This window comes from Chrysemys picta, chromosome 2, assembly GCF_011386835.1.
Source record: "Chrysemys picta bellii isolate R12L10 chromosome 2, ASM1138683v2, whole genome shotgun sequence".
Classification (NCBI taxonomy): domain Eukaryota; kingdom Metazoa; phylum Chordata; order Testudines; family Emydidae; genus Chrysemys; species Chrysemys picta.
The window spans coordinates 119,937,252-119,956,987 of NC_088792.1; the positions used below are offsets into that span (position 1 = coordinate 119,937,252).

A 19,736-nucleotide genomic window follows, 5' to 3' on the forward strand; every position below is an offset into this window, starting at 1 on the left:
TGCAAATCTCTAGGATTGAAATGTATCTGAGGTGTGCTGTTGAAGCTGCCTTAGCTCTAGTAGAGTATGATCTTACCACTTCAGGGAGAGGAATGGCAATGACCTATATGTAGGGCCCTAATAAATTCGTGGTCCATTTTGGTCAATTTCATGGTCATAGGATTTTAAAAATTGTAAATTTCATGATTTCAGCTATTTACATTTGAAATTTCACGGTGTTGTAACTGTGGGGACCCTGACCCAAAAAGGAGTTGGGGGAGGGGGAGTCACAAGGTTATTGTAGTGGAGGTTGCGGTTCTGCCACACTTACTTCTGTGCTGCTGCTGGCAGGGCACTGCCTTCAGAGCTGAGCATCTGGCCAACTGCCGCCATTCTCCAGCCACCCAGTGCTGAAGGCAGCACAGAAGTAAGGGTGGCAATACCGCAACCCCCTAAAATAACCTTGCATCCGCCTACAACTCCCTTTTGGGTCAGGACCCCCAATTTGAGAAATAATAGTCTCCCCTGTGAATTCTGTATAGTATAGGGTAAAAGCACACAAAAGACCAGATTTCACGGTCCATGATGTGTTTTTCATGGCCGTGACTTTGATAAGGCCCTTTCTATACGCTTCTGAGATGCAGGATTTAATCCATTTCAATAAAGATAGGAAATACAGTGCCTGACCCTTTTTGTTATCAGCTTAAGAAATGTATAGTTTTGGTGAACATCTAAAATTCCTTAGTCCTATTCTAAACAGTAAGCCAGGCTCTCTTAACATCTAAAGTATGTAATTTAGCTTCTCAGGTAAATTAACAGATTGGTTAACATGGAAGTCTGTGACCACTTTAGAAAGTAATTTGGGGTAAGGTATTCCATGAAAGACTACAAATGGAGGGTCTGTCAAATGTATGTAATTCAGTTATTCACCTTGCATATGTAATTGCAAATACAAAAGCTGTTTGAATAGATAAATAGTATAAAGAAAGTTCTTTCAAGGGTCTGAATAGTTGTTTCATTAATTTCATTAAATCTACATTGATTTGCAAAATGGGAGTTGAAGCTTTCACAGGAAGGTTTCCTATAGAAAATGTTTTGACTAACTCAAGCAAAACCTGATTTATTATTAACCTTAGAGTGAAAGGTTGATATGGCTGAAAGGTGACTCTTAATCAAAGAAAGACAGTCCCGATATCTTATGCTGGAGCAAGTACAAACTGAATTGAGACATATGCAGGGGCTATGTTACTGTCATTTGCCCAAATAATGGATCTTTTCCGTGTTAAAATATAAAGTTTTCTAGAATTCTCTAGAACATTCTGAACAGTTGCCAAAAAAGATAGTTCTAAGCCCAGTAGAAAGCTTCTGCCTATGCTATGAAATGCACCATGCTCAGGTGATATACTCTGCTATGCTGTTGAGTTGGTAGATCAGGAACAATTAGAAGTCTCTTGTACAATCCTTCTGAAGGTATAATAGATCTGTAAACCATTGTTGCCTGGGCAAAGCAGGTATGATCAATAGATTGGTTTTATCCTGTTTTATTTTCCATATAACTCTAACAATAATATTAGAGGAAAAGACCTACCCTGGCTGTATGATACAAGGAATACATTGGAAATCAAGTGGTCTCTTCCTGCCCTGGAACAAAACATTTGACCTTTTCTGTTGCGCTTAGTTGTATTGACTAATATGCGTTGGCTAGCATACATGTATATTAAGCATTAAGTACACACATTAAGTATTAATATAAACAGTTATATAGCCCAAATTAACCTGTACCTTTGTTATAATCCTGTTCACTTATGTCAAGTATACCATGACATCTTGTATTAGCTGAGGTAAGCTTTGGCTTAAGTAGATAGAAAACTATCAGCACCAGGACATAATTGTTTCCCCATAGCAACAGAAAGGGAGTTATCCTCGTACACCTATTTATCTTGGTACAGGCCTAGCAGGTGTCTTCACACCCCTTAGTACCTGCAATGCATGTATCCAGAACAAAGATATAGGTGCATCATGATCTGGAATGCATGTTCGTTTCAGAAGATAAGGGGTACACACCATGGTACCAGAATAATAAGATAAAAACTAATTGGTTGAATCTAGTTTCAAATGACAAATATGGTACCTTTTACTGGCAAACAAATAAAGTATAAAAAGATGGCTTTAGAGGTGCAACTTTGGGAGCACACCTCCTGCACAAGGCGAATGTAACATCACTGACTGCCCTGGACTGCTTTTCAGAGACTGGTATCAAATCTTTCCTGTATCATATTAATAAACCTGACTTGCACTGGTTATTTGATCTCTTGAGTATATTTCAAAATAAACCAAAGTTCAGTCAAGCAACTGTCTTCAATTATCAACAGATGCAATGAGGTCTAACTGTGCTGGCCCCAGCATGTGAATATTTCCTGTATCACATGGTTGTCCACTTGAGCTCTGCTTAATTGGTCTGCCAGATTGTTGTTCTTCTGAGGTAAGTATATCACTACGGGATGTATCTTATGGAGAATGCATCATTCCCACAACCTCATCATCTCTTGGCATAGTTGAGAAGAGTGTTCACCTCCTTGCTTCTTCAAGGAAAACATTCCAGCGGTGTTGTCTGTGGTCACCTGAACTACTTTGGGCACTGAAAGCATTCATGCCGCACCTTCCACACATTGGATTGCTCTGCATTCCAGTTAGTTTAAATGCAACCTTTTCTTCAGGGAATTCCTACGTCCTCAAGCCATGAGCTTGCCGCAATGAGTGTGCCAAACTATATTGGATACATCTATAGTCACTGTTGCAGAAAGAAGAGGAGGGTTGAATGGATTCACCAATCTAGGAACAATACCATGCGTCTGGGAATGAGAAGTTTTCAGTTCATACTGTCTGTGCCTTGTCTGTAATTGGCCGATAACCAGTGCTGTATTATTCTTAATTTGAAACAAGCAAATGGGGTGATATATGTTGTAGAAGCTAACATTCCCATAAATTTGAGATAAGAGTACCAAACACCCCAGCCCTCTCCCCTGACCCCCCCCCACACACTCAGCCTTCTGCCCTGCACCCCCCACACCCAACACACACCCAGCCTTCTGCCCTGCACCCCCACACCCTCAGCCTTCTGCCCTGCACCCCCACCCCAACACACACCCAGCCTTCTGTCCTGCACCCCCACAGCCCCATCCCTCTGCCCTGAACCCTCCACACCCCAACACACACCCAGTCTTCTGCTCTACACCCCCCACACACCCCAGCCCTCTGCCCTGATCCCTGAAACACACACCCCCACACACACACCCCAGCCTTCTGCCCTGCACCCCCTCCCCCAGCCCTCTGCCCTGACCCTGAAACACCCACCCCCAGGTCTGGGGTCCCGCCTGCAGGCCCTAGGTGAACAGAACCCCAGGCTGGCGGCATAAGATCAGCATTTTAATTTAATTTTAAATGACGCTTCTTAAGCATTTTGAAAACCTGGTTTACATACAATAGTTTAGTTATATAATATAGACTTATAGAAAGAGACCTTCTAAAAACGTTAAAATGTATTACCGGCACGCGAAACCTTAAATTAGAGTGAATAAATGAAGACTCGGCACACCACTTCTGAAAGGTTGCCTACCCCCGGCCTATTCATTTCTTTAAGTAGCATGTTGCTTGTTTGGGGGCTTTTCCGGGGGGTGTGGCATCTGCTTTTTTTGTTTGTTTGTTCTTTTAAATTTCCCGTCAGAGAGCATGATTGGCTACCAGTTGCGCAAAATCTGCTTAAAAAAAAAAAAAAAAAAAAAAAGCTTTAAAGGGTGCTCACGGAAATGGGCCTCCTCCACTACGAACTGAAGAGATTTGTGCTACGTGTTTCTTATGGTGATGTTAAAATAGACATTTTTCAAATTAAGGGCTGCAAACCAATCTTTTGGAGAAAGGGAAGGAATAATAGAAGCAAAGGTTAAGAAACCCCTGCCTCTATAGCCATCGAAAACCTGTTCTACAACTCCTGTTTTTTTTTTATTTTGATTAGAGCCAGAACCTCTGATCTTAACAAGTTATTGTTGAAGGGGTTCCTAAACAGGAACTGGGAGGGTGGGTTGGAAGGGGGAAGATTTTTGAATACCCATTGGCAATAATTTTGAAGATCTGTCTGTGGTTATGGAAGCCCAACAATGGAAATAATGTCAGTCACAGTCTTCAAGGGGAGAGGAGTAAGACTGCTTGAGGACTGTGGCACAATGTGTCAAACATGTGGCCTAAGGTTTCGTGTTGTAGTTGCCAAATATATTTGGTTTGCCTTTAAACCTGGGTTTGAAATTAATCTTCCTTTGTTGAGATTGTTGAAAATATTGCAGCTAGTAATAATGTCTTCTCTGTGTTGGAAAAGCAGATAAGAAAGGGTGTTGTCTTTGGTACCTAAATACTCCTGGTCTTCTCTTGGGTGGCTGATAAACGCCCAAAGATATTGCTGAACACCTTGTTTCTTTGCTCTTCTCCAGAATCTTACCTGTCCTGGTACTAAAACAGACTTTCTTCCTCAAGGGGAAGGACCTTCACTTTGGCTTTAGTTTCTGGGGGTAAACCTGATGATTTGAGCCATGCATATCTTTGGGGAGAAGTCACAGCTGCTACAGCCCTGTCTGCAGAGTTTAAGGAATCAGACGCTCTCACAGCATGCTTTGATACTTGCTGTCCCTCTGTGACAATGGCATCAGCAAGTTTCTTTTGTTCCACTAGTAACACTAAAGTAAAAGCCAACATCTCCCAGAGAAACTATTACTAACAAGCTATAATAGCCTGATAATTTGCAACTCTTAGGCTCAGTGTAGAAGAGGAGAAAAATCTTCCTTCCTAGGACATCCATTTTCTTCCAGTCCCCCTCAAGGAGCAGACTGATCTAAGCCACCTTTAGAACTTTGAACAGCCACCTCTAATTTCAAGGAATTTGGAGACAGGTGAGTATGAAAATAAAAAACCCTCCTGGGGTAAAATATAATTTGCCTGCCTTCTTGGACATTGGTTGAACTGATGAAGGATTTGCCTAAATTAATTTAATAGGTTGAAGAAGTCCAGCTAGAATTGGTAATGATGTTTTACAGAAGAGTGAGAACCCAGATATCAGAGACTGGGGGTATGTCTATACCCAGCCGCTAGTTCGGCGGCTGGCAATCGAACTTCTGGGTTCGACTTATCGCGTCTTGTCTGGACGCGATAAGTCGAACCCGGAAGTGCTCGCCGTCGACTGCGGTACTCCAGCTAGACGAGAGGAGTACCGCGGAGTCGACGGGGGAGCCTGCCTGCCGCATGTGGACCGAGGTAAGTTCGAACTAAGGTACTTCGAACTTCAGCTACGTTATTCACGTAGCTGAAGTTGCGTACCTTAGTTCGATTTGGGGGGTTAGTGTAGACCAAGCCTGGGTTGCAGTTTCTTCCACCAAAATGGTTGGCAGTTTAAGTGTAGATGCCATTCTCTGAACCAACTCCTGAAATATTATTACATCCTCCAGTGGAAAAGCCACTGAGAAGACCCCCTACATTCTCACCTGGAGATGTCTGAATGTCTGTCTCAGGATTCAGTTCATGAAAATCTTGGAGAGAGACTTGTTCTTCCTCTGACAAAGAATCATGCAACACAGCAGAGATTGCTCCTTCCTTGCTTAATGTCATTGGAGCCAGCATCCTCTTATCGGTAGAGGTAAAAAGAGTTGCTCACTGTATCTTGTGCTGCAAATCCTGTTAGCAACATGGAACTGTCCAATACAACCATCTAGTCCCCGGGATCATTCTCCAATAATGTCTGTAAGTCTATGTTATGGTCCAGACCATAGTATGGTCCACCATAAAAGTCTGCTGGAAATGGCTGAGAACCCAAATACTTTCTACTAATTGGTAAGCAGACTGAGGAAAACACCCGTTGCTCTGATCTGTCATCAGGTCTTTGATCCAATGCCAATCTGATTAGGAACAGAGAAGAGAACAACAGACCCAATATCAGAGAGAGAAGCTTGCTAGGGGAACCTGACGGCATTTTGGGAAACCGAAGGGGAGGCGTCGTATACCGTTCCTCTACCCTCCTTTTCTTCGCTACAGTCTGTTCAGGAGAATTCCTTCTCTTCCAAAGTTCTTCATTTTCTGGATCTGATCAGGGAGGTGGTATCAGATCTGAGTGATGAATTTACACTTGTACCATGATAGATAGTTGCATAAGAGGATTGGAACCGTTATATGAATCCAAGATCACCTTCCATGCCTCCTTCTGTCTTGATAACTAGGTCCTTTGGATCTTTTGATTTCATCATCGGATCCAAGTCCCTGGAAACCGGGATTATATCTGGATCCGGTGACGCTGTGTGGACTCTCAGCTATATTTCTAGTCTTTACACAATGGTGCGCTATTCAGTTTCAACATAACAGATTCAGAGGAGGTTCTAATTTGTAGATTGGCTTTTCTCATAAAGTCCTTTCCCACTGAAATCTCTCTTTTCCTAGATTTCTTGTCTAAGGAACTTCTTATAAGTCTGAGCTGATGATGGGAGGTGGAGGCACGGGATGTCAATGAAGACATCTAATATGATGTTTAGCCTTGTCCCTCAATACATCTCATGACAAGGCTGGTCTATGTCAGTTTTTGGTGTCAACCATATTATCTGATCAAGTAAGCTTCACTTGCAAGCACTTCTTGAAGGACTACTGCTTGCAGCCTATTTTATCGGTCTTTCTTAGATCTCAAGGTAGAAGTGCTGCAGATAGCACATATGGAGGTCAAATGTCCTTCTCTGAGGCAGCATGGCGCCATGTATGCACATCCAATGCTCAGAAAACTGAAGAGCAGGAAGCACACTGTTTAAACCATTTCTTGACCTTTGGATCTGCCATAATCACAGGCCAAAGCCAACGCCTCAACACTACTATACTATATACTAACTTACTTACTGATACTGTAAAAACTTATTCTTAGTAACTCTAAAACATAACTTCTATCTAAAATTAACAACTAGTAAGTAACTAAGCACTATCTAATCGTAGGATCGAGGCACAAAGTCCGAAGCGGTTCTTGATCTCTCTCAGCTGGTGGTTAAAATATCACACATCCTTTTATAACCTCACCCCTAGACTATTCAGGAACATGGCTGGGGCAAGGAATGGGCGGGCACATGAGCACTCCAACGGACACTAGTTAAGTTAACTAGTTAAGTTCCACATCTGAGCCGCAGGCAGCCGGTGCATCCTGTGAGTGGGAAAATGTAGACACCACTTGAAGGACAACAAGAATTACAAGTAAAATATACAATCTAGAGTCTCTGAATGAACTGGATTAAGTATGCCTGCATGGAAACAACTTGGCAGTTGTGCTCTTTCCAGCAAAATTCCATACATAAAAACATTTTCTATGTTACAGTTTAAGTCAGACATTTTACAAGAGAAAGTCAACAATTAAAAACAAGAGCGACTCAAATTGAGGATTCAATGAATAATTCCTCTTGTTCCCTTTTTGTTTGTCGAAATAAGGTAAATTGATGCAATGATTTTACTTTCCAGACCAAATCAGCTCTTCATGGATACCACTAACAGCGCGGACTAATTTTCAGTAAGTTCGTAGCACGCATTTGCTGAATGGGTATGTGTAAATCTGATTTGTGCATACATGTCACTAGACAGACACATGCGGCAAATCAGAGATTTGCATGCAAACATTTTAATATCACATATGAAAAAATATCCCATTTTTGTTCACCTCTAACCTTACTGAAAGCAGTTCCTGCATTATTTCTTTAGATTTTGGACTCCACACCAGAGGACTCTGATACAAAGTTCTGTGTGCCCTTGATATATATTTAAAAACTCTAGACTGTAGGAGATATAAAGTAAAAATCAACTAAAGCAGTACTTCATCCTTCCACCATACCACACCTCATTTAGTCACAAGTCATGTGACCAATGCAGCTTAAGACACGTGCCACACTTCCATAGACAAATTCCACGCTCAACTGCCTTCACCAAAGGTTGTTCAAATAGATGGGCTTTGCAGCATGCCCACTAGGCCAACAAAGTCACACTTTTTCAGAACCTGGGGAGCAGAACATTTCAAAGGAAAGGAGCCAGCATCCCTTCGCCTTTTATTAAAAAAAAGGGGATCAAGCTCCTGTGCTGATCACAACTGTGACAGTACTGCACAGGGAGAAAGGTCATCTCTCTCAATGAGGCAGGTCCAACGCACTTTATATCAACCCACACCTTAAAACTCCATCTGAAAACCAACAGACTACCAATGCAAATCTTGGAGAACTGTTAACAGATGCTGCCATCAAGAAGTACTGCTTAACAAGCATTCTGCGGCATTCTGCACCAGTTTAAGTTAGTTTAAGATAGATTTAAGGTGTAGCCCCACATAGAGTACACTGCAATAATCAAGTTTCAAGGAAACAAAGGCATGTAGTATGGTAGCAAGGTACACATCCAAGACAAACAGCTGCAATCACCTGGCCAGACAGATGGCAAAAAACATTCTTGTACATTGCTGCAATGTGATCCTCTAACAGGAAAAGGGAATCCAATATCACCCCCAGATTGAGATATCACCTTTGTGACATCTTTGTTGCTTCCCCATATCTACCAGCATCACCTCAGTCTGAACTGTCTGGACTGAATTTCAGCCACCTTGCTCTCATCCATTACCCAATTTCTCTGAAAAACCAAGCTAGACATTTTTTAGCACTGGCTTGATCAAGTGGAATGGATGTAAGAAGCTCAGTGTTATCAGCATACTGAATACATAATAGGACAGGCTTCTTCATTAATCTTCCTAGCAGCCCCATATACCTGTTGAACAGAAGAGGAAACAAGATGGAATCCTATGGAACTCCATACAACAGTGCTCTTAGGATGTAGGAACAATTGCCTTGCACCAGTCTCTAGGAACACTCTGCAAGGAAAGAACTGTACCAAAGGCTGCTGGTATACCTAACAATATCAGCATGCATAGTTGGTCTTAATTCAGCACCAAGAGGAGATCATCTACTAATGCTACCAGTGCTGATTATGTCCCATACCCAGGTCTGTGGCAAGATACAAGGTATCTAGGTACTTAGTATTGTCTTGCCACTACCTTCTCTATAATTATACCCAGAAATGGAAGCTATTACTGGCCTATAATTAACCAAAAATAGTTGGTTTCCTGGGTAAAAACCTGCAACAGTTTTCTTAAGAGAAGTCAGCACTTGCCCTCCCTAACGGAGGCAGTGAATCTCCACCAGTAATGGAGCCACTATTTCCCCAAAGAGGACACTGGTACAATTAACAGATTGTGGGAGAAAATCTTCCCAACACCTTCAGTACCTCAATGACAGTCACTGGCCTAAACTCAACCACAGTGTAGCATGTTACAATATTATGACAATATAGCCATTAATATAAGTATTGATTAGCATGTTGTATTCTATTTGCTCATGTGCATGGGATTCTTTAGAACAGTTATGAAGATTTATGGCAAGCAATCAAAGCACCTCAATAAGAATAAGTCAATTTTGCCATATGTAAAATATACTTTTGTTTGAACAGTAGCATGTGAAAGTTATGCTACCTAGTTGCGATAGCGAGTAAGATGCAGAAATTTACCATGGGATTCTTTTTCCTGTAAAATGTATATTGTTCATGACAGCATGTTTCTCACTGTTGCTGAAACAGGGAAACTGCCCATTCTCCGTTTTACTAGCTAAAGGAGGACTGACCAATATACATTTTTGTTATAGTGTACTACAAGGTGATTAATATAACTTCTGTGAACTTTTGAAGGGGCATATACTTATATAAAAAAACTGATTATGCATGCTCAACAGTAAATAACAGAAAACTAGACCCAAAATAACATGTTAAGAATGAACAGAGCATTTATAACAAAGGCAGTAATTTACAAAGTTAATAAGAGGGTTGGGTCCACCATCCCATAAATAAAAGATGACATCAGTATTTTTTATAAACACAGGCATTTGGAAAGGAATATACATAGACATTGAAGTTTTTTTTTTTAATTACCTTTATTTGTTTTCTTCCCTCCTTCTTTTCAATAACTGCAGCTACTTGTTTAAGCCTTCTGTTCAGTTCTGAACCTCGACCTCTAATTTCATCAGATTCCACTATCTCAGGATAATGTTTTGTCTAGAAATAAAAATGCCACCCACTCTATTAATCCAGACTTTCTTAATGATAAAATACAGTGTCCAATTTCCTTTTGTTTCCACTTTGGCAATACAAGCAGTTATGTACAATACAGTATCTAATTTTTCCTATTTGGATTTAATTATAAGCAAAAATCAGAAGCAATGACTACCAGTGAAGGAAAGCGAGGTCAGTAGTTAGAGTGCTAGTCTGGGAGTCAGGATACCCAAGTTCAATTCCCTACTCTACCACAGACTTCTCACTGACCTTGAGCAAATCTCTTGATCTCTGTGCCTGTTCCTCATCTGTAAAATGGGGATAATAGTATTTCCCTACCTTACAAGAGCATTGTGAAGATAAATATATAAAGGATTGTGAGGTGCTCGAATACTACAGCAATGAGTACTTTATATAGTTACAGTTGCCATGCCCAACCCTCCTTTTTCAACTGTTTATAATTGACAACTATCTATTATTTAAATCTAAATAAAAAAATAACCCTTTAAGGCTAAATATTCCACACTTAGTCTCTGCCTCAGATTATTTTTTAGTTTGAGCAAATACAACGCAAATGCTTTCGAAAATGAGTTCAGTGAGAAATAGAGTTTTGCCAATCTTAAAAAAAGACCATCTTTTTAAAAAATAGCTGTAGCAATTCAGAGATTTGAAAGTGGAAAAGTCCTGAAGTTACAGCTGCCCTTTTCCCTGGGAAAATCTTTGGGTAAATTATAAATCAGGCAAAAATTGCCATTTGCACATGGACTACAGAATGTTTCAACACATTTTAAAAAAACAAAGTTGGATTCTATTTTCTAACATACCTCGATGATAAAAGCAGAATTTTTACACCATGAGAAATTGATGATTTACTGAGAAACAGTGGAAAGAAAATTCTGCAGGGCCTGTGAAGTGCAAAAACATCAAACAAACCCATAAACTATGACAGATTTTAATTGTGCTACTGCCCCCTAGGCATGTCCATAGCAGCAAAATTACCTTTATTATAACTGCACCTATCAAGTGTATTCCAAATATCTCTTGGGTGCTGAAATTTACAGATCTTTGCCAAATCTCTGAACAATTTATCAATATAAAAAAAGCGGGGGGAGGGGGGGGAGGAGAGGGAAAGAAGAAGGGGAATCTATGTTACACAATTGGTTTCTCCTTCTGAATCACCTGCAAAGATAGCAAAAATTCTCCAAGATCAATTCTAATAAGAGTGTGGAATTCTCATGATTTCTCCCATTGAAAAAGTCTGGAATAAAGACTAATTTCTTCTAGCATCCCAAGCGTTTAAGGGCAGCATTACCCATAAGACTAGAATAAGGGTTTGGGCATGGTGGATTAAAAAATAATTTAAAAAAAATACATTTTTGCATTTAAAATAAATAAGGTTTAAAAAAACAAACTTATTTAAAATTAAATTTAAAATTGACAACCTATGTTAAGGCCTACATTTACTATAATCTATTACAATCATTTAAATTAAATACAAAAATAATATTAAGCAATACATGCTTGCTTCCAAGTTTTAAAGAAAGTCATACCAGTGAACTGGTGGAAGTCACTGGCTAAACACCTAGAACCAGAGTTTGTTGAAGTGCTAAACCAGCTTTTAAGAGCAGGAGCCTTTTCTGCAATTACAGAGGGAATATTTTCTTCATTCCAGTTTATTCAACTCGTTCAGTTCAAAGTTAAGAAACCATTTGGGAGCTGAAAAAGCAGTAATGAAAAAAACTGCATGTGAGAATGATGTCTACTAGTTCTAAAATCTAGAGGGACATGGTGACCAGAAAATCAGTTCAATTCACTAACTACTACAGATAATACTTTAATAAATGTTAGTTTGAAATGCAAAGCATATATTGATAAACTTTTTTCTCTTATTTATCCAGCATATTAAAAGTAGTTTTTAAGAAAAAAATTTAAATGCTTGTTTTGTGCATTTTAATTAAACTTGAATTTCCATCCAAACAGAGCTTGACACCAATTACGCATAAATTAATCATCATCTAGTAAATTAGAAATGCAACATTCACCATTTTCTAACATAGTAAAATGTAAAAACTATTTGAATAATTTAATCTGAATAAACATAAATCAAGCTATGTAATTACTTAAATATATATAGTGTATCCTCTTGATTAGAAAAAGTTTAGTGTGAAGGTGATTGGTTACAAATCAACATGCTTTAATGGTTACCAACCAATAGGAATCAATCTTGCTTTGGGTGGGGGAGGAAATAAAAAGTATAAATGCAAATAATAATTTAAATCAATTATTTAAATCAAGATTTCCTGTTTACTGACTTAAACAACTGTTAAAATTGATTTAAAATCAATCCAGCCTGGCTTTGGAACTATCTTCTTCTGCTTAACTACCCTGTATTTTGTACATCAAACTTTCCATTCGATCATTCAGCAGTTGTGTTCTCCCATCCATAAAGGACCACAGTAATCAATCTTTAAGTCTTTTATTATGGTTTTACTAGGAACAATTGTCTAAGTTATCTGCCCCAAGGTTAACCCTAAATGGTGGGTAGGATTCATGGTAGCTTGAATAATAAGCCAGTATTCCTTAAATATTTTATGTTAAGGAAATAGCCAGAAAGATAGTTCTGAGAATGTCATGCCACCCATTGGGAGCATGTCATGAATCCATAGGAAGCCAAAATAACCCTTCTAAGATTGACTTGCCAACAAGAAGAATGGCTCTTAATGTATCTCACATCCCCCAGCAGGAATCTGAGCAGCCCAACTTCACAGATCATCCTTTAATGTCAGACAGCTATCTGACAGCCAGCAACCCCACAGGAAAATGGAAAAACTGCCAGAGGTCACTAATGTAGCTTCATAGGAGAGATAACTGTTAAGCACACCATTTCTCTGCTGCCTCTTTTATCTTGATCCAAGTCTACTTGAGTTATACTCTTGAAGATGTAAAGACAACTTTTCAAAGTTACACGTAGAATGGGCTATGTATTCTAAATTATTTTAAGAAACAAGCTGTGATTTTTTTAAAATTTTATTAAAATTAATTTCAATTTCAGATTTCAGCAACAGGATAGTGATCCGGATAGATTCTTGGATCTTTTTAAAGAGCTGTCCTCAGCCAGCTAGAGGAGCACAATTTCGCATTTGTGGAAAAACACCACTACAACATCCATGCTCTTCATAAAAATATGCAAAGAGCTGATACCAATTCAAATAGCAATATCTGAAATGACAGTGCTTATTTCCTACTAGAAATACTTTAATCAATACATCTCTTCATGACTCAGGGAAACTGAACCATGTATCCTGTTGTAGTATCAGTTCTCATTTTGGCCATTACTGCCTCCACTAAACTCATGCAAGGAAGATGTAAACAATATTTGATAGTGTCCCCCTTATTATGCAGAATTATGCTTCATCTCTTGATTCAACTGCAATAAGAGAGAGCTAGCTGCTCTCCTTTCACTACAGAATCTTGTAGGGCCTACAGCTCCAGGAACCGCATTACATCCTTCTAGGAATTTTTATCCTTCTCATGAAGTTAAAGCTCAAATTCTCTGAGAAAAAGTTTTCTTCCTTGGCCCTTGTGAGCTGCATATTGATTACTAAGGGACCACTCCTTTAGCCAGCACTAAAGGACTTGAGAACTGCATTCCTTTCCATCCTCCATTCAAAGTCTCAAGATGCTGAGTGCCATATGGAAATTTGGGCATGTTGATTTTTTGCCAATGTTTGCGAGAATATCACTTGCTACAAGGTCCCCTTGTACCAATGAAGAAGTTCCATACAATAGTACAGTAGTTAAATGTTTTGAAGGAACCAAAGGTTGGGCACAGCTTTCACCCCAGAGATTGGTTGCATACAACCATATTATCACTAAGAACTGGCTTGGCACACAGAATATGCCCTGAATCTCAATGCATATGGCAACTGTAGTATCAAATTAACTGAAGGTACATGGTTGAAAAATGCCATGGACCCTACATCAAATCCAAGCTGACTTCAAGACCCTAATGATGTTTGTCCAATCTGGACTAACAAAAATAGAGCTAGTAGGAAAGAACTCAGAAATATATAAATAGGAGTCAAGAGCAAATAAGGTGTCAAAGGACTGTGAAGATCTCAATCAGCAATGCAGATCTCACTCTGCATTTTGTTAGAGGCTTAACCTTCACCTCTAAGTTTGAATATAGCACCAGAAGGAACATGCATCAAAAAAATCTGTAACTTGTGTGGCTGTCTCAACAGATCTATTTGGCACCGATAAGTTGAAGCAGATGGACCGCTCTGAAATGCTGCTGTGATACAAGTATAATTGAGTTCTGAATAAAAGTTGACAGATTCAGCAGAATCTCTATCAACAATGAACCATTATTTGACCCTGTAGCCTCCAATGACTAACTTAAGGGATGCCAAGAGTTCTTCATAGGATCTGAGAATTTAAACAGCCATCTCTGAGCAGATCCCATATCTGAGAGCATCATGATACTCCTTCAAAGCACAAAAGGCAATGCTCTGAAGTGTCCATCCTGGCCTGATACAGAGTAAATTCAAGTCAGTGTTCAAAGATGGGGCAATGTCATTTTTCTGAACATATTAAGAAAAAGAGAACTCAAAAAGGACAAATACTTGATAATTCTAAAAGCACCTTCCCGTCCAAGGATTTCAAAGTGCTTCACAAATATTCAGACTGGAAAACTGAGGTACAGCTTGCCCAGTCACATGCTGTGCTAGTGGCAATGCCAAGAACACAACTCAGAACTCCTGATTCCCAATCATGTACTCTTATCATACAATGTTCCTGTAGACCTAAAATGAACATATGCTTAGAGCTACCCTGGAACAGACAAAAAAATTTCACTATTTTGGTTCTTTTATTTTAGAAATCAAAAAATTATAAAAGATAAAAATGTAACTTTTGAAAAAAGCTTCCATTAAGGAATTATTCTATTCTGGTTTTTATATTACACCTTACTGTAGTATTTGAATGCCTGCCAGTAGTGCAATTAAGCAACATGACTACATATCTGTCAAATGTTGTTTGTTCTCTCATTCTCTCCCCAGACAGAGAAGCATGTGCAGTGCAGTGTCTTGTTTTGCTAGTGTGTGTTTTTAATTTTTTTTTTTTATAAATATACCTATTCCTATCTGTTTATATTACAGAAAAGCTGAGGATTTTATTGTGGCTATCAAGATAACTTCTTCAATCAACCAAAGAAAAGGAACTGACAATTTAGGGAGTCAGCAGCAGGTAGGCACATGTTTGCTACTGTTAGGCAAAGGAACAGCTCAGAATTTTACACCTAGTAACAGTCCAAAGCATAAACCCAGGTGTGTGGCTCTATTACAACTGAGCTTGCCTTAGAGCAGGGATCTCAAACACGCATGCGGCCCATGGAGCTCTTCCCTGCGGCCCGCCAAGCTCCTCCCCCCCCCCCCGTTACTTCCTGTCGCCACCAAATTCCCCTCTCTCCCCCTCCCCCCCCCCGAGTTATTTTCTGTGGCAGCTAAGCTCCCCGCACGCTGCTCCCAAATGTTTGGGGCCGGGTCTCTCCCCCAGCCCCACCTGCTGCCCCCACACGCCTCCCCCGAGTGTCTCCTGGCCCCCACTTGCTGCCCCCTCACCACCCCGGAGCCTGCAGCTCATGCTGACTCTGCTCTGCTGGCTTCCGGCATCACCTGCTGCCGCAGGGTCCTAGTGCCCCCTTCCACTATGGCCAGGGCAGGCTGCCCTTCCCCTACCCTTCTGCCCTAGTCCTGAGCCTCTCCAATACCCCAAGCCTCTCCAATGCCCCAAACCCCTCATCCCCAGCCCCACAGCCCTCACCCCTGCACCCCCTCCTATCCCCAAACTCTGTCCCAGAGCCTGCACCCCTCACCCCCTCCTGCACCCCCACCCCCTGCCCCAGCCCGGAGCCTGCACCCAGGACCCAAACTCCATCCCAGAGCCTGCACCCCAGACCCCCCTCCCCCACCCAAACTTCCTCCCAGAGCCTTAGGCAGGTTGGGGTGGAGTTTGGGGGGGGGCAGGTTCTGGACACCACCAAAATTTCTACAAACCTGCCATCCCTGGAAGAGGCGAAGCGGGGTGGAGAGGTGGTGCAGCCCAGTGTGGGGGGGAGGAGGGGGCTTTAACAGAAGTATAGCCAACTAAGTGCGTATTTTGTCCTTTGAGTGCGGTGCATTACTGAGTGTATATATTTAAAACCGCTTGGAAATGACTTTGTCGAAAAAAAGAACACTCATGGAAGAAAAGAGTTTTCCAAGACAAATGGGAGAATTTATATTTTTTCACAGAGGTAAAAGATACAATTCAATGCCTTACTTGTCAGCAAACGATTGCTATTCCCAAGGAGTATAACGTGCGTTGGCACTACGACATGATGCACCGTGAAAAATATGATGCATTCACTGGAAAAATCTGAGAGGAAAATGTTCAGCAACTTAAAGCAGCATTTGACAAGCAAAGAAATTTATTTTCGGGGATTGACAGGTCTAGCGAAGATTCAGTAAGGGCAAGTTTTGTGATAAGCGAAATGATAGCTAAATCATCACGACCTTTTACAGAAGGCTTATTCATAAAAGAATGTCTTATGAAGGCCAGTGAAATTTTATGTCCTAATAGGAAGAAACTTTTTGAAGGCATAAGCTTGTCTGCCAATACAGTTGCCTGCAGGATAACGGATTTAGCTGATAATGTGCAAAAACAATTGATTCAAATGGCAAAAGACTTTGAAGCATTTTCAATTGCTCTTGATGACAGTACAGATGTATCAGATACTGCACAGTGCAGTGCTCATTAGAGGTGTGGATTGCAATTTGAATATAACTGAAGAATTGCTAGACTTAATGCCACTGAAGGGTACCTCAATGAGATGGGACATATTTCAGGGACTGGAAGAGTGCATTGAAAAAGCTGCGCTGCCGTGGAATGAACTCGTATCTTTGACTACGGACGGTGCGCCATCAATGTGCTCTGAAAACGTTGGTGTGGTTGGATTATTGAAGACCAAACTGAACAGCCTCAATATATCAGGAATTCGCCTCACCAGTATAAATTGTATTTTGCACCAAGAAGCCCTGTGTAGTAAAAGTCTACAAATGAAGGAAGTTATGGATGTAGTTGTTAAAACTGTTAATTTTATACATGCACAAGGGCTGAATCACACACAGTTCACTTCTTTTCTAGCAAGTATGGACAGTGAATATGGGGAACTTCTGTATCACACTCAAGTTAGATGGCTGAGTCGTGGAAATGTTTTTTTGCACTTAGAGAGGAGATTGATTCCTTCATGAAAATGAAAAACAAGGAGGTTCCACAGCTTGCTGATTCCACTTTCATGTGCAACCTTGCTTTTCTAATAGATGTAACTGATCACCTGAATGCACTGAACTTTAAACTTCAGGGTAGAAAATAGGTGATAACATAGACGTATGACAGTGTTAAGTCATTTAAAGTCAAGTTTACATTATGGGGGAAACAGCTGACTGCTGGCAATTTGGTCCATTTCTTGACTCTGAATTCCTTGGGTATGTCTACACTATGAAATTAGGTCGAATTTATAGAAGCCGGTTTTATAGAAATTGGTTGTATACAGCCGATTGTGTGTGTCCCCACATAAAATGCTCTAAGTGCATGAAGTCGGCGGACTGCGTCCACAGTACCAAGGCTAGCGTCGACTTCCGGAGCATTGCACTATGGGTAGCTATCGCACAGTTCCCGCAGCCTCCGCCGCCCATTGGAATTCTGGGTTGAGATCCCAATGCCTGAATGATGCAAAACAGTGTCGCGGGGGGTTCTGGGTACATGTCATCAGGTACCTCCCCCTCCGTCAGAGCAACAGCAGACAATCGATTCGCGCCTTTTTACCTGGGTTACCTGTGCAGACAACATACCACGCCAAGCATGGAGCCCACTCAGCTCAGTTCACCGACACCATATGTCCTCTGGGTACCGGCAGACGTGGTACTGCATTGCTACACAGCAGCAGCTAATTGCCTTTTGGCAGTAGACGGTGCAGTATGACTGGTAGCCTTCATCGGCGATCTGGGTGCTGGCAGATGTGGGGCTGGCAGACGTGGGGCTGCATTGCACACAACAGCAGCCCCTTGCCTTTTGGTAGAAGATGGTATATTACGACTGGTATCCGTCGTCATCGTACTGCAGTGGCTGTCAAACATGGGCACCTGGGCAGTCTCGACGATGATGGCTATCAGTCGTAGTATGCTATTTTCTGCCAAGCGCCCAGTATTTTCTGCCAAGCACCCAGAAGATGCCGAGGGCTATCAGTCATGCTGCACCGTCGTCTGCCAGCTTAAGATGTAAAAAATAGATTTGTTCTGTATTCATTTGCTTCCCCCTCCCTCCGTGAAATCAACAGCCTGCTAAACCCAGGGTTTTGAGTTTAATCTTTTGGGGGGGGGGGGCATTCTGTGTGACAGTTTGTGTTTCTCCCTGATGCACAGCCACCTTTGTTGATTTTAATTCCCTGTACTTGTACGCCATGTCGTCACTCGCCCCTCCCTCCCTCAGATACTAGTTTTGCGCCTTTTTTCAGACCAGACGCCATAGCGCTGGGATCACGGAGCCCGCTCAGATCACCGTGGCAATTATGAGCACTATGAACACCACGCGCATTGTCCTGGAGTATATGCAGAGCCAGGACATGCCAAAGCAAAACCAGGACCAGCTGAGGAGGCGATTGCAGCACGGCGACGAGAGTGATGAGGAAACTGATATGGACATAGACCTCTTACAAAGTACAGGGCCCAGCAATGTGCAAATCATGGTGTTACTGGGGCAGGTTCATGCCGTGGAACGCCGATTCTGGGCCCGGGAAACAAGCACAGACTGGTGGGACCGCATCGTGCTGCAGGTGTGGGACGATTCCCAGTGGCTGCGAAACTTTCGCATGCGTAAGGGCACTCTCATGGAACTTTGTGACTTGCTTTCCCCTGCCCTGAAGCGCCAGAATACCAGGATGAGAGCAGCCCTCACAGTTGAGAAGTGAGTGGCGATAGCCCTGTGGAAGCTTGCAACGCCAGACAGCTACCGGTCAGTGGGGAATCAATTTGGAGTGGGCAAATCTACTGTGGGGGCTGCTGTGATCCAAGTTGCCAGGGCAATGAAAGACCTGGTGATATCAAGAGTAGTGACTCTGGGCAACGTGCAGGCCATAGTGGATGGCTTTGCTGCAATGGGATTCCCAAACTGTGGTGGGGCGATAGACGGAACCCATATCCCTATCTTGGCACCGGAGCACCAAGCCACCGAGTACATAAACCGCAAGGGGTACTTTTCAATGTTGCTGCAAGCCCTGGTGGATCACAGGGGACGTTTCACCAACATCAACGTGGGATGGCCGGGAAAGGTACATGATACTCGCGTCTTCAGGCACTCTGGTCTGTTTCGAAAGCTGGAGGAAGGGACTTTCTTCCCGGACCAGAAAATAACCGTTGGGGACGTTGAAATGCTTATAGTTATCCTTGGGGACCCAGCCTACCCCTTAATGCCATGGCTCATGAAGCCGTACACAGGCAGCCTGGACAGTAGTCAGGACCTGTTCAACTACAGGCTGAGCAAGTGCTGAATGGTGGTGGAATGTGCATTTGGACGTTTAAAAGCGC

At 41.7% G+C, this 19,736-nt stretch overlaps 1 protein-coding gene across 3 annotated transcripts in view; it reads right to left on the reverse strand.

The window, feature by feature from the left end:
- The window catches only part of LOC101935181 (uncharacterized), a 68,645-nt gene that overhangs the window by 25,786 nt on the left and 23,123 nt on the right, over positions 1 to 19,736 (reverse strand). For all 3 annotated transcript variants that reach the window (XM_005296524.5, XM_042841729.2, XM_042841730.2), the window contains one exon: positions 9,994 to 10,116. In XM_005296524.5, the coding sequence (XP_005296581.1) occupies positions 9,994 to 10,116 (123 nt within the window). The remainder of the gene's footprint in view (positions 1 to 9,993; positions 10,117 to 19,736) is intronic.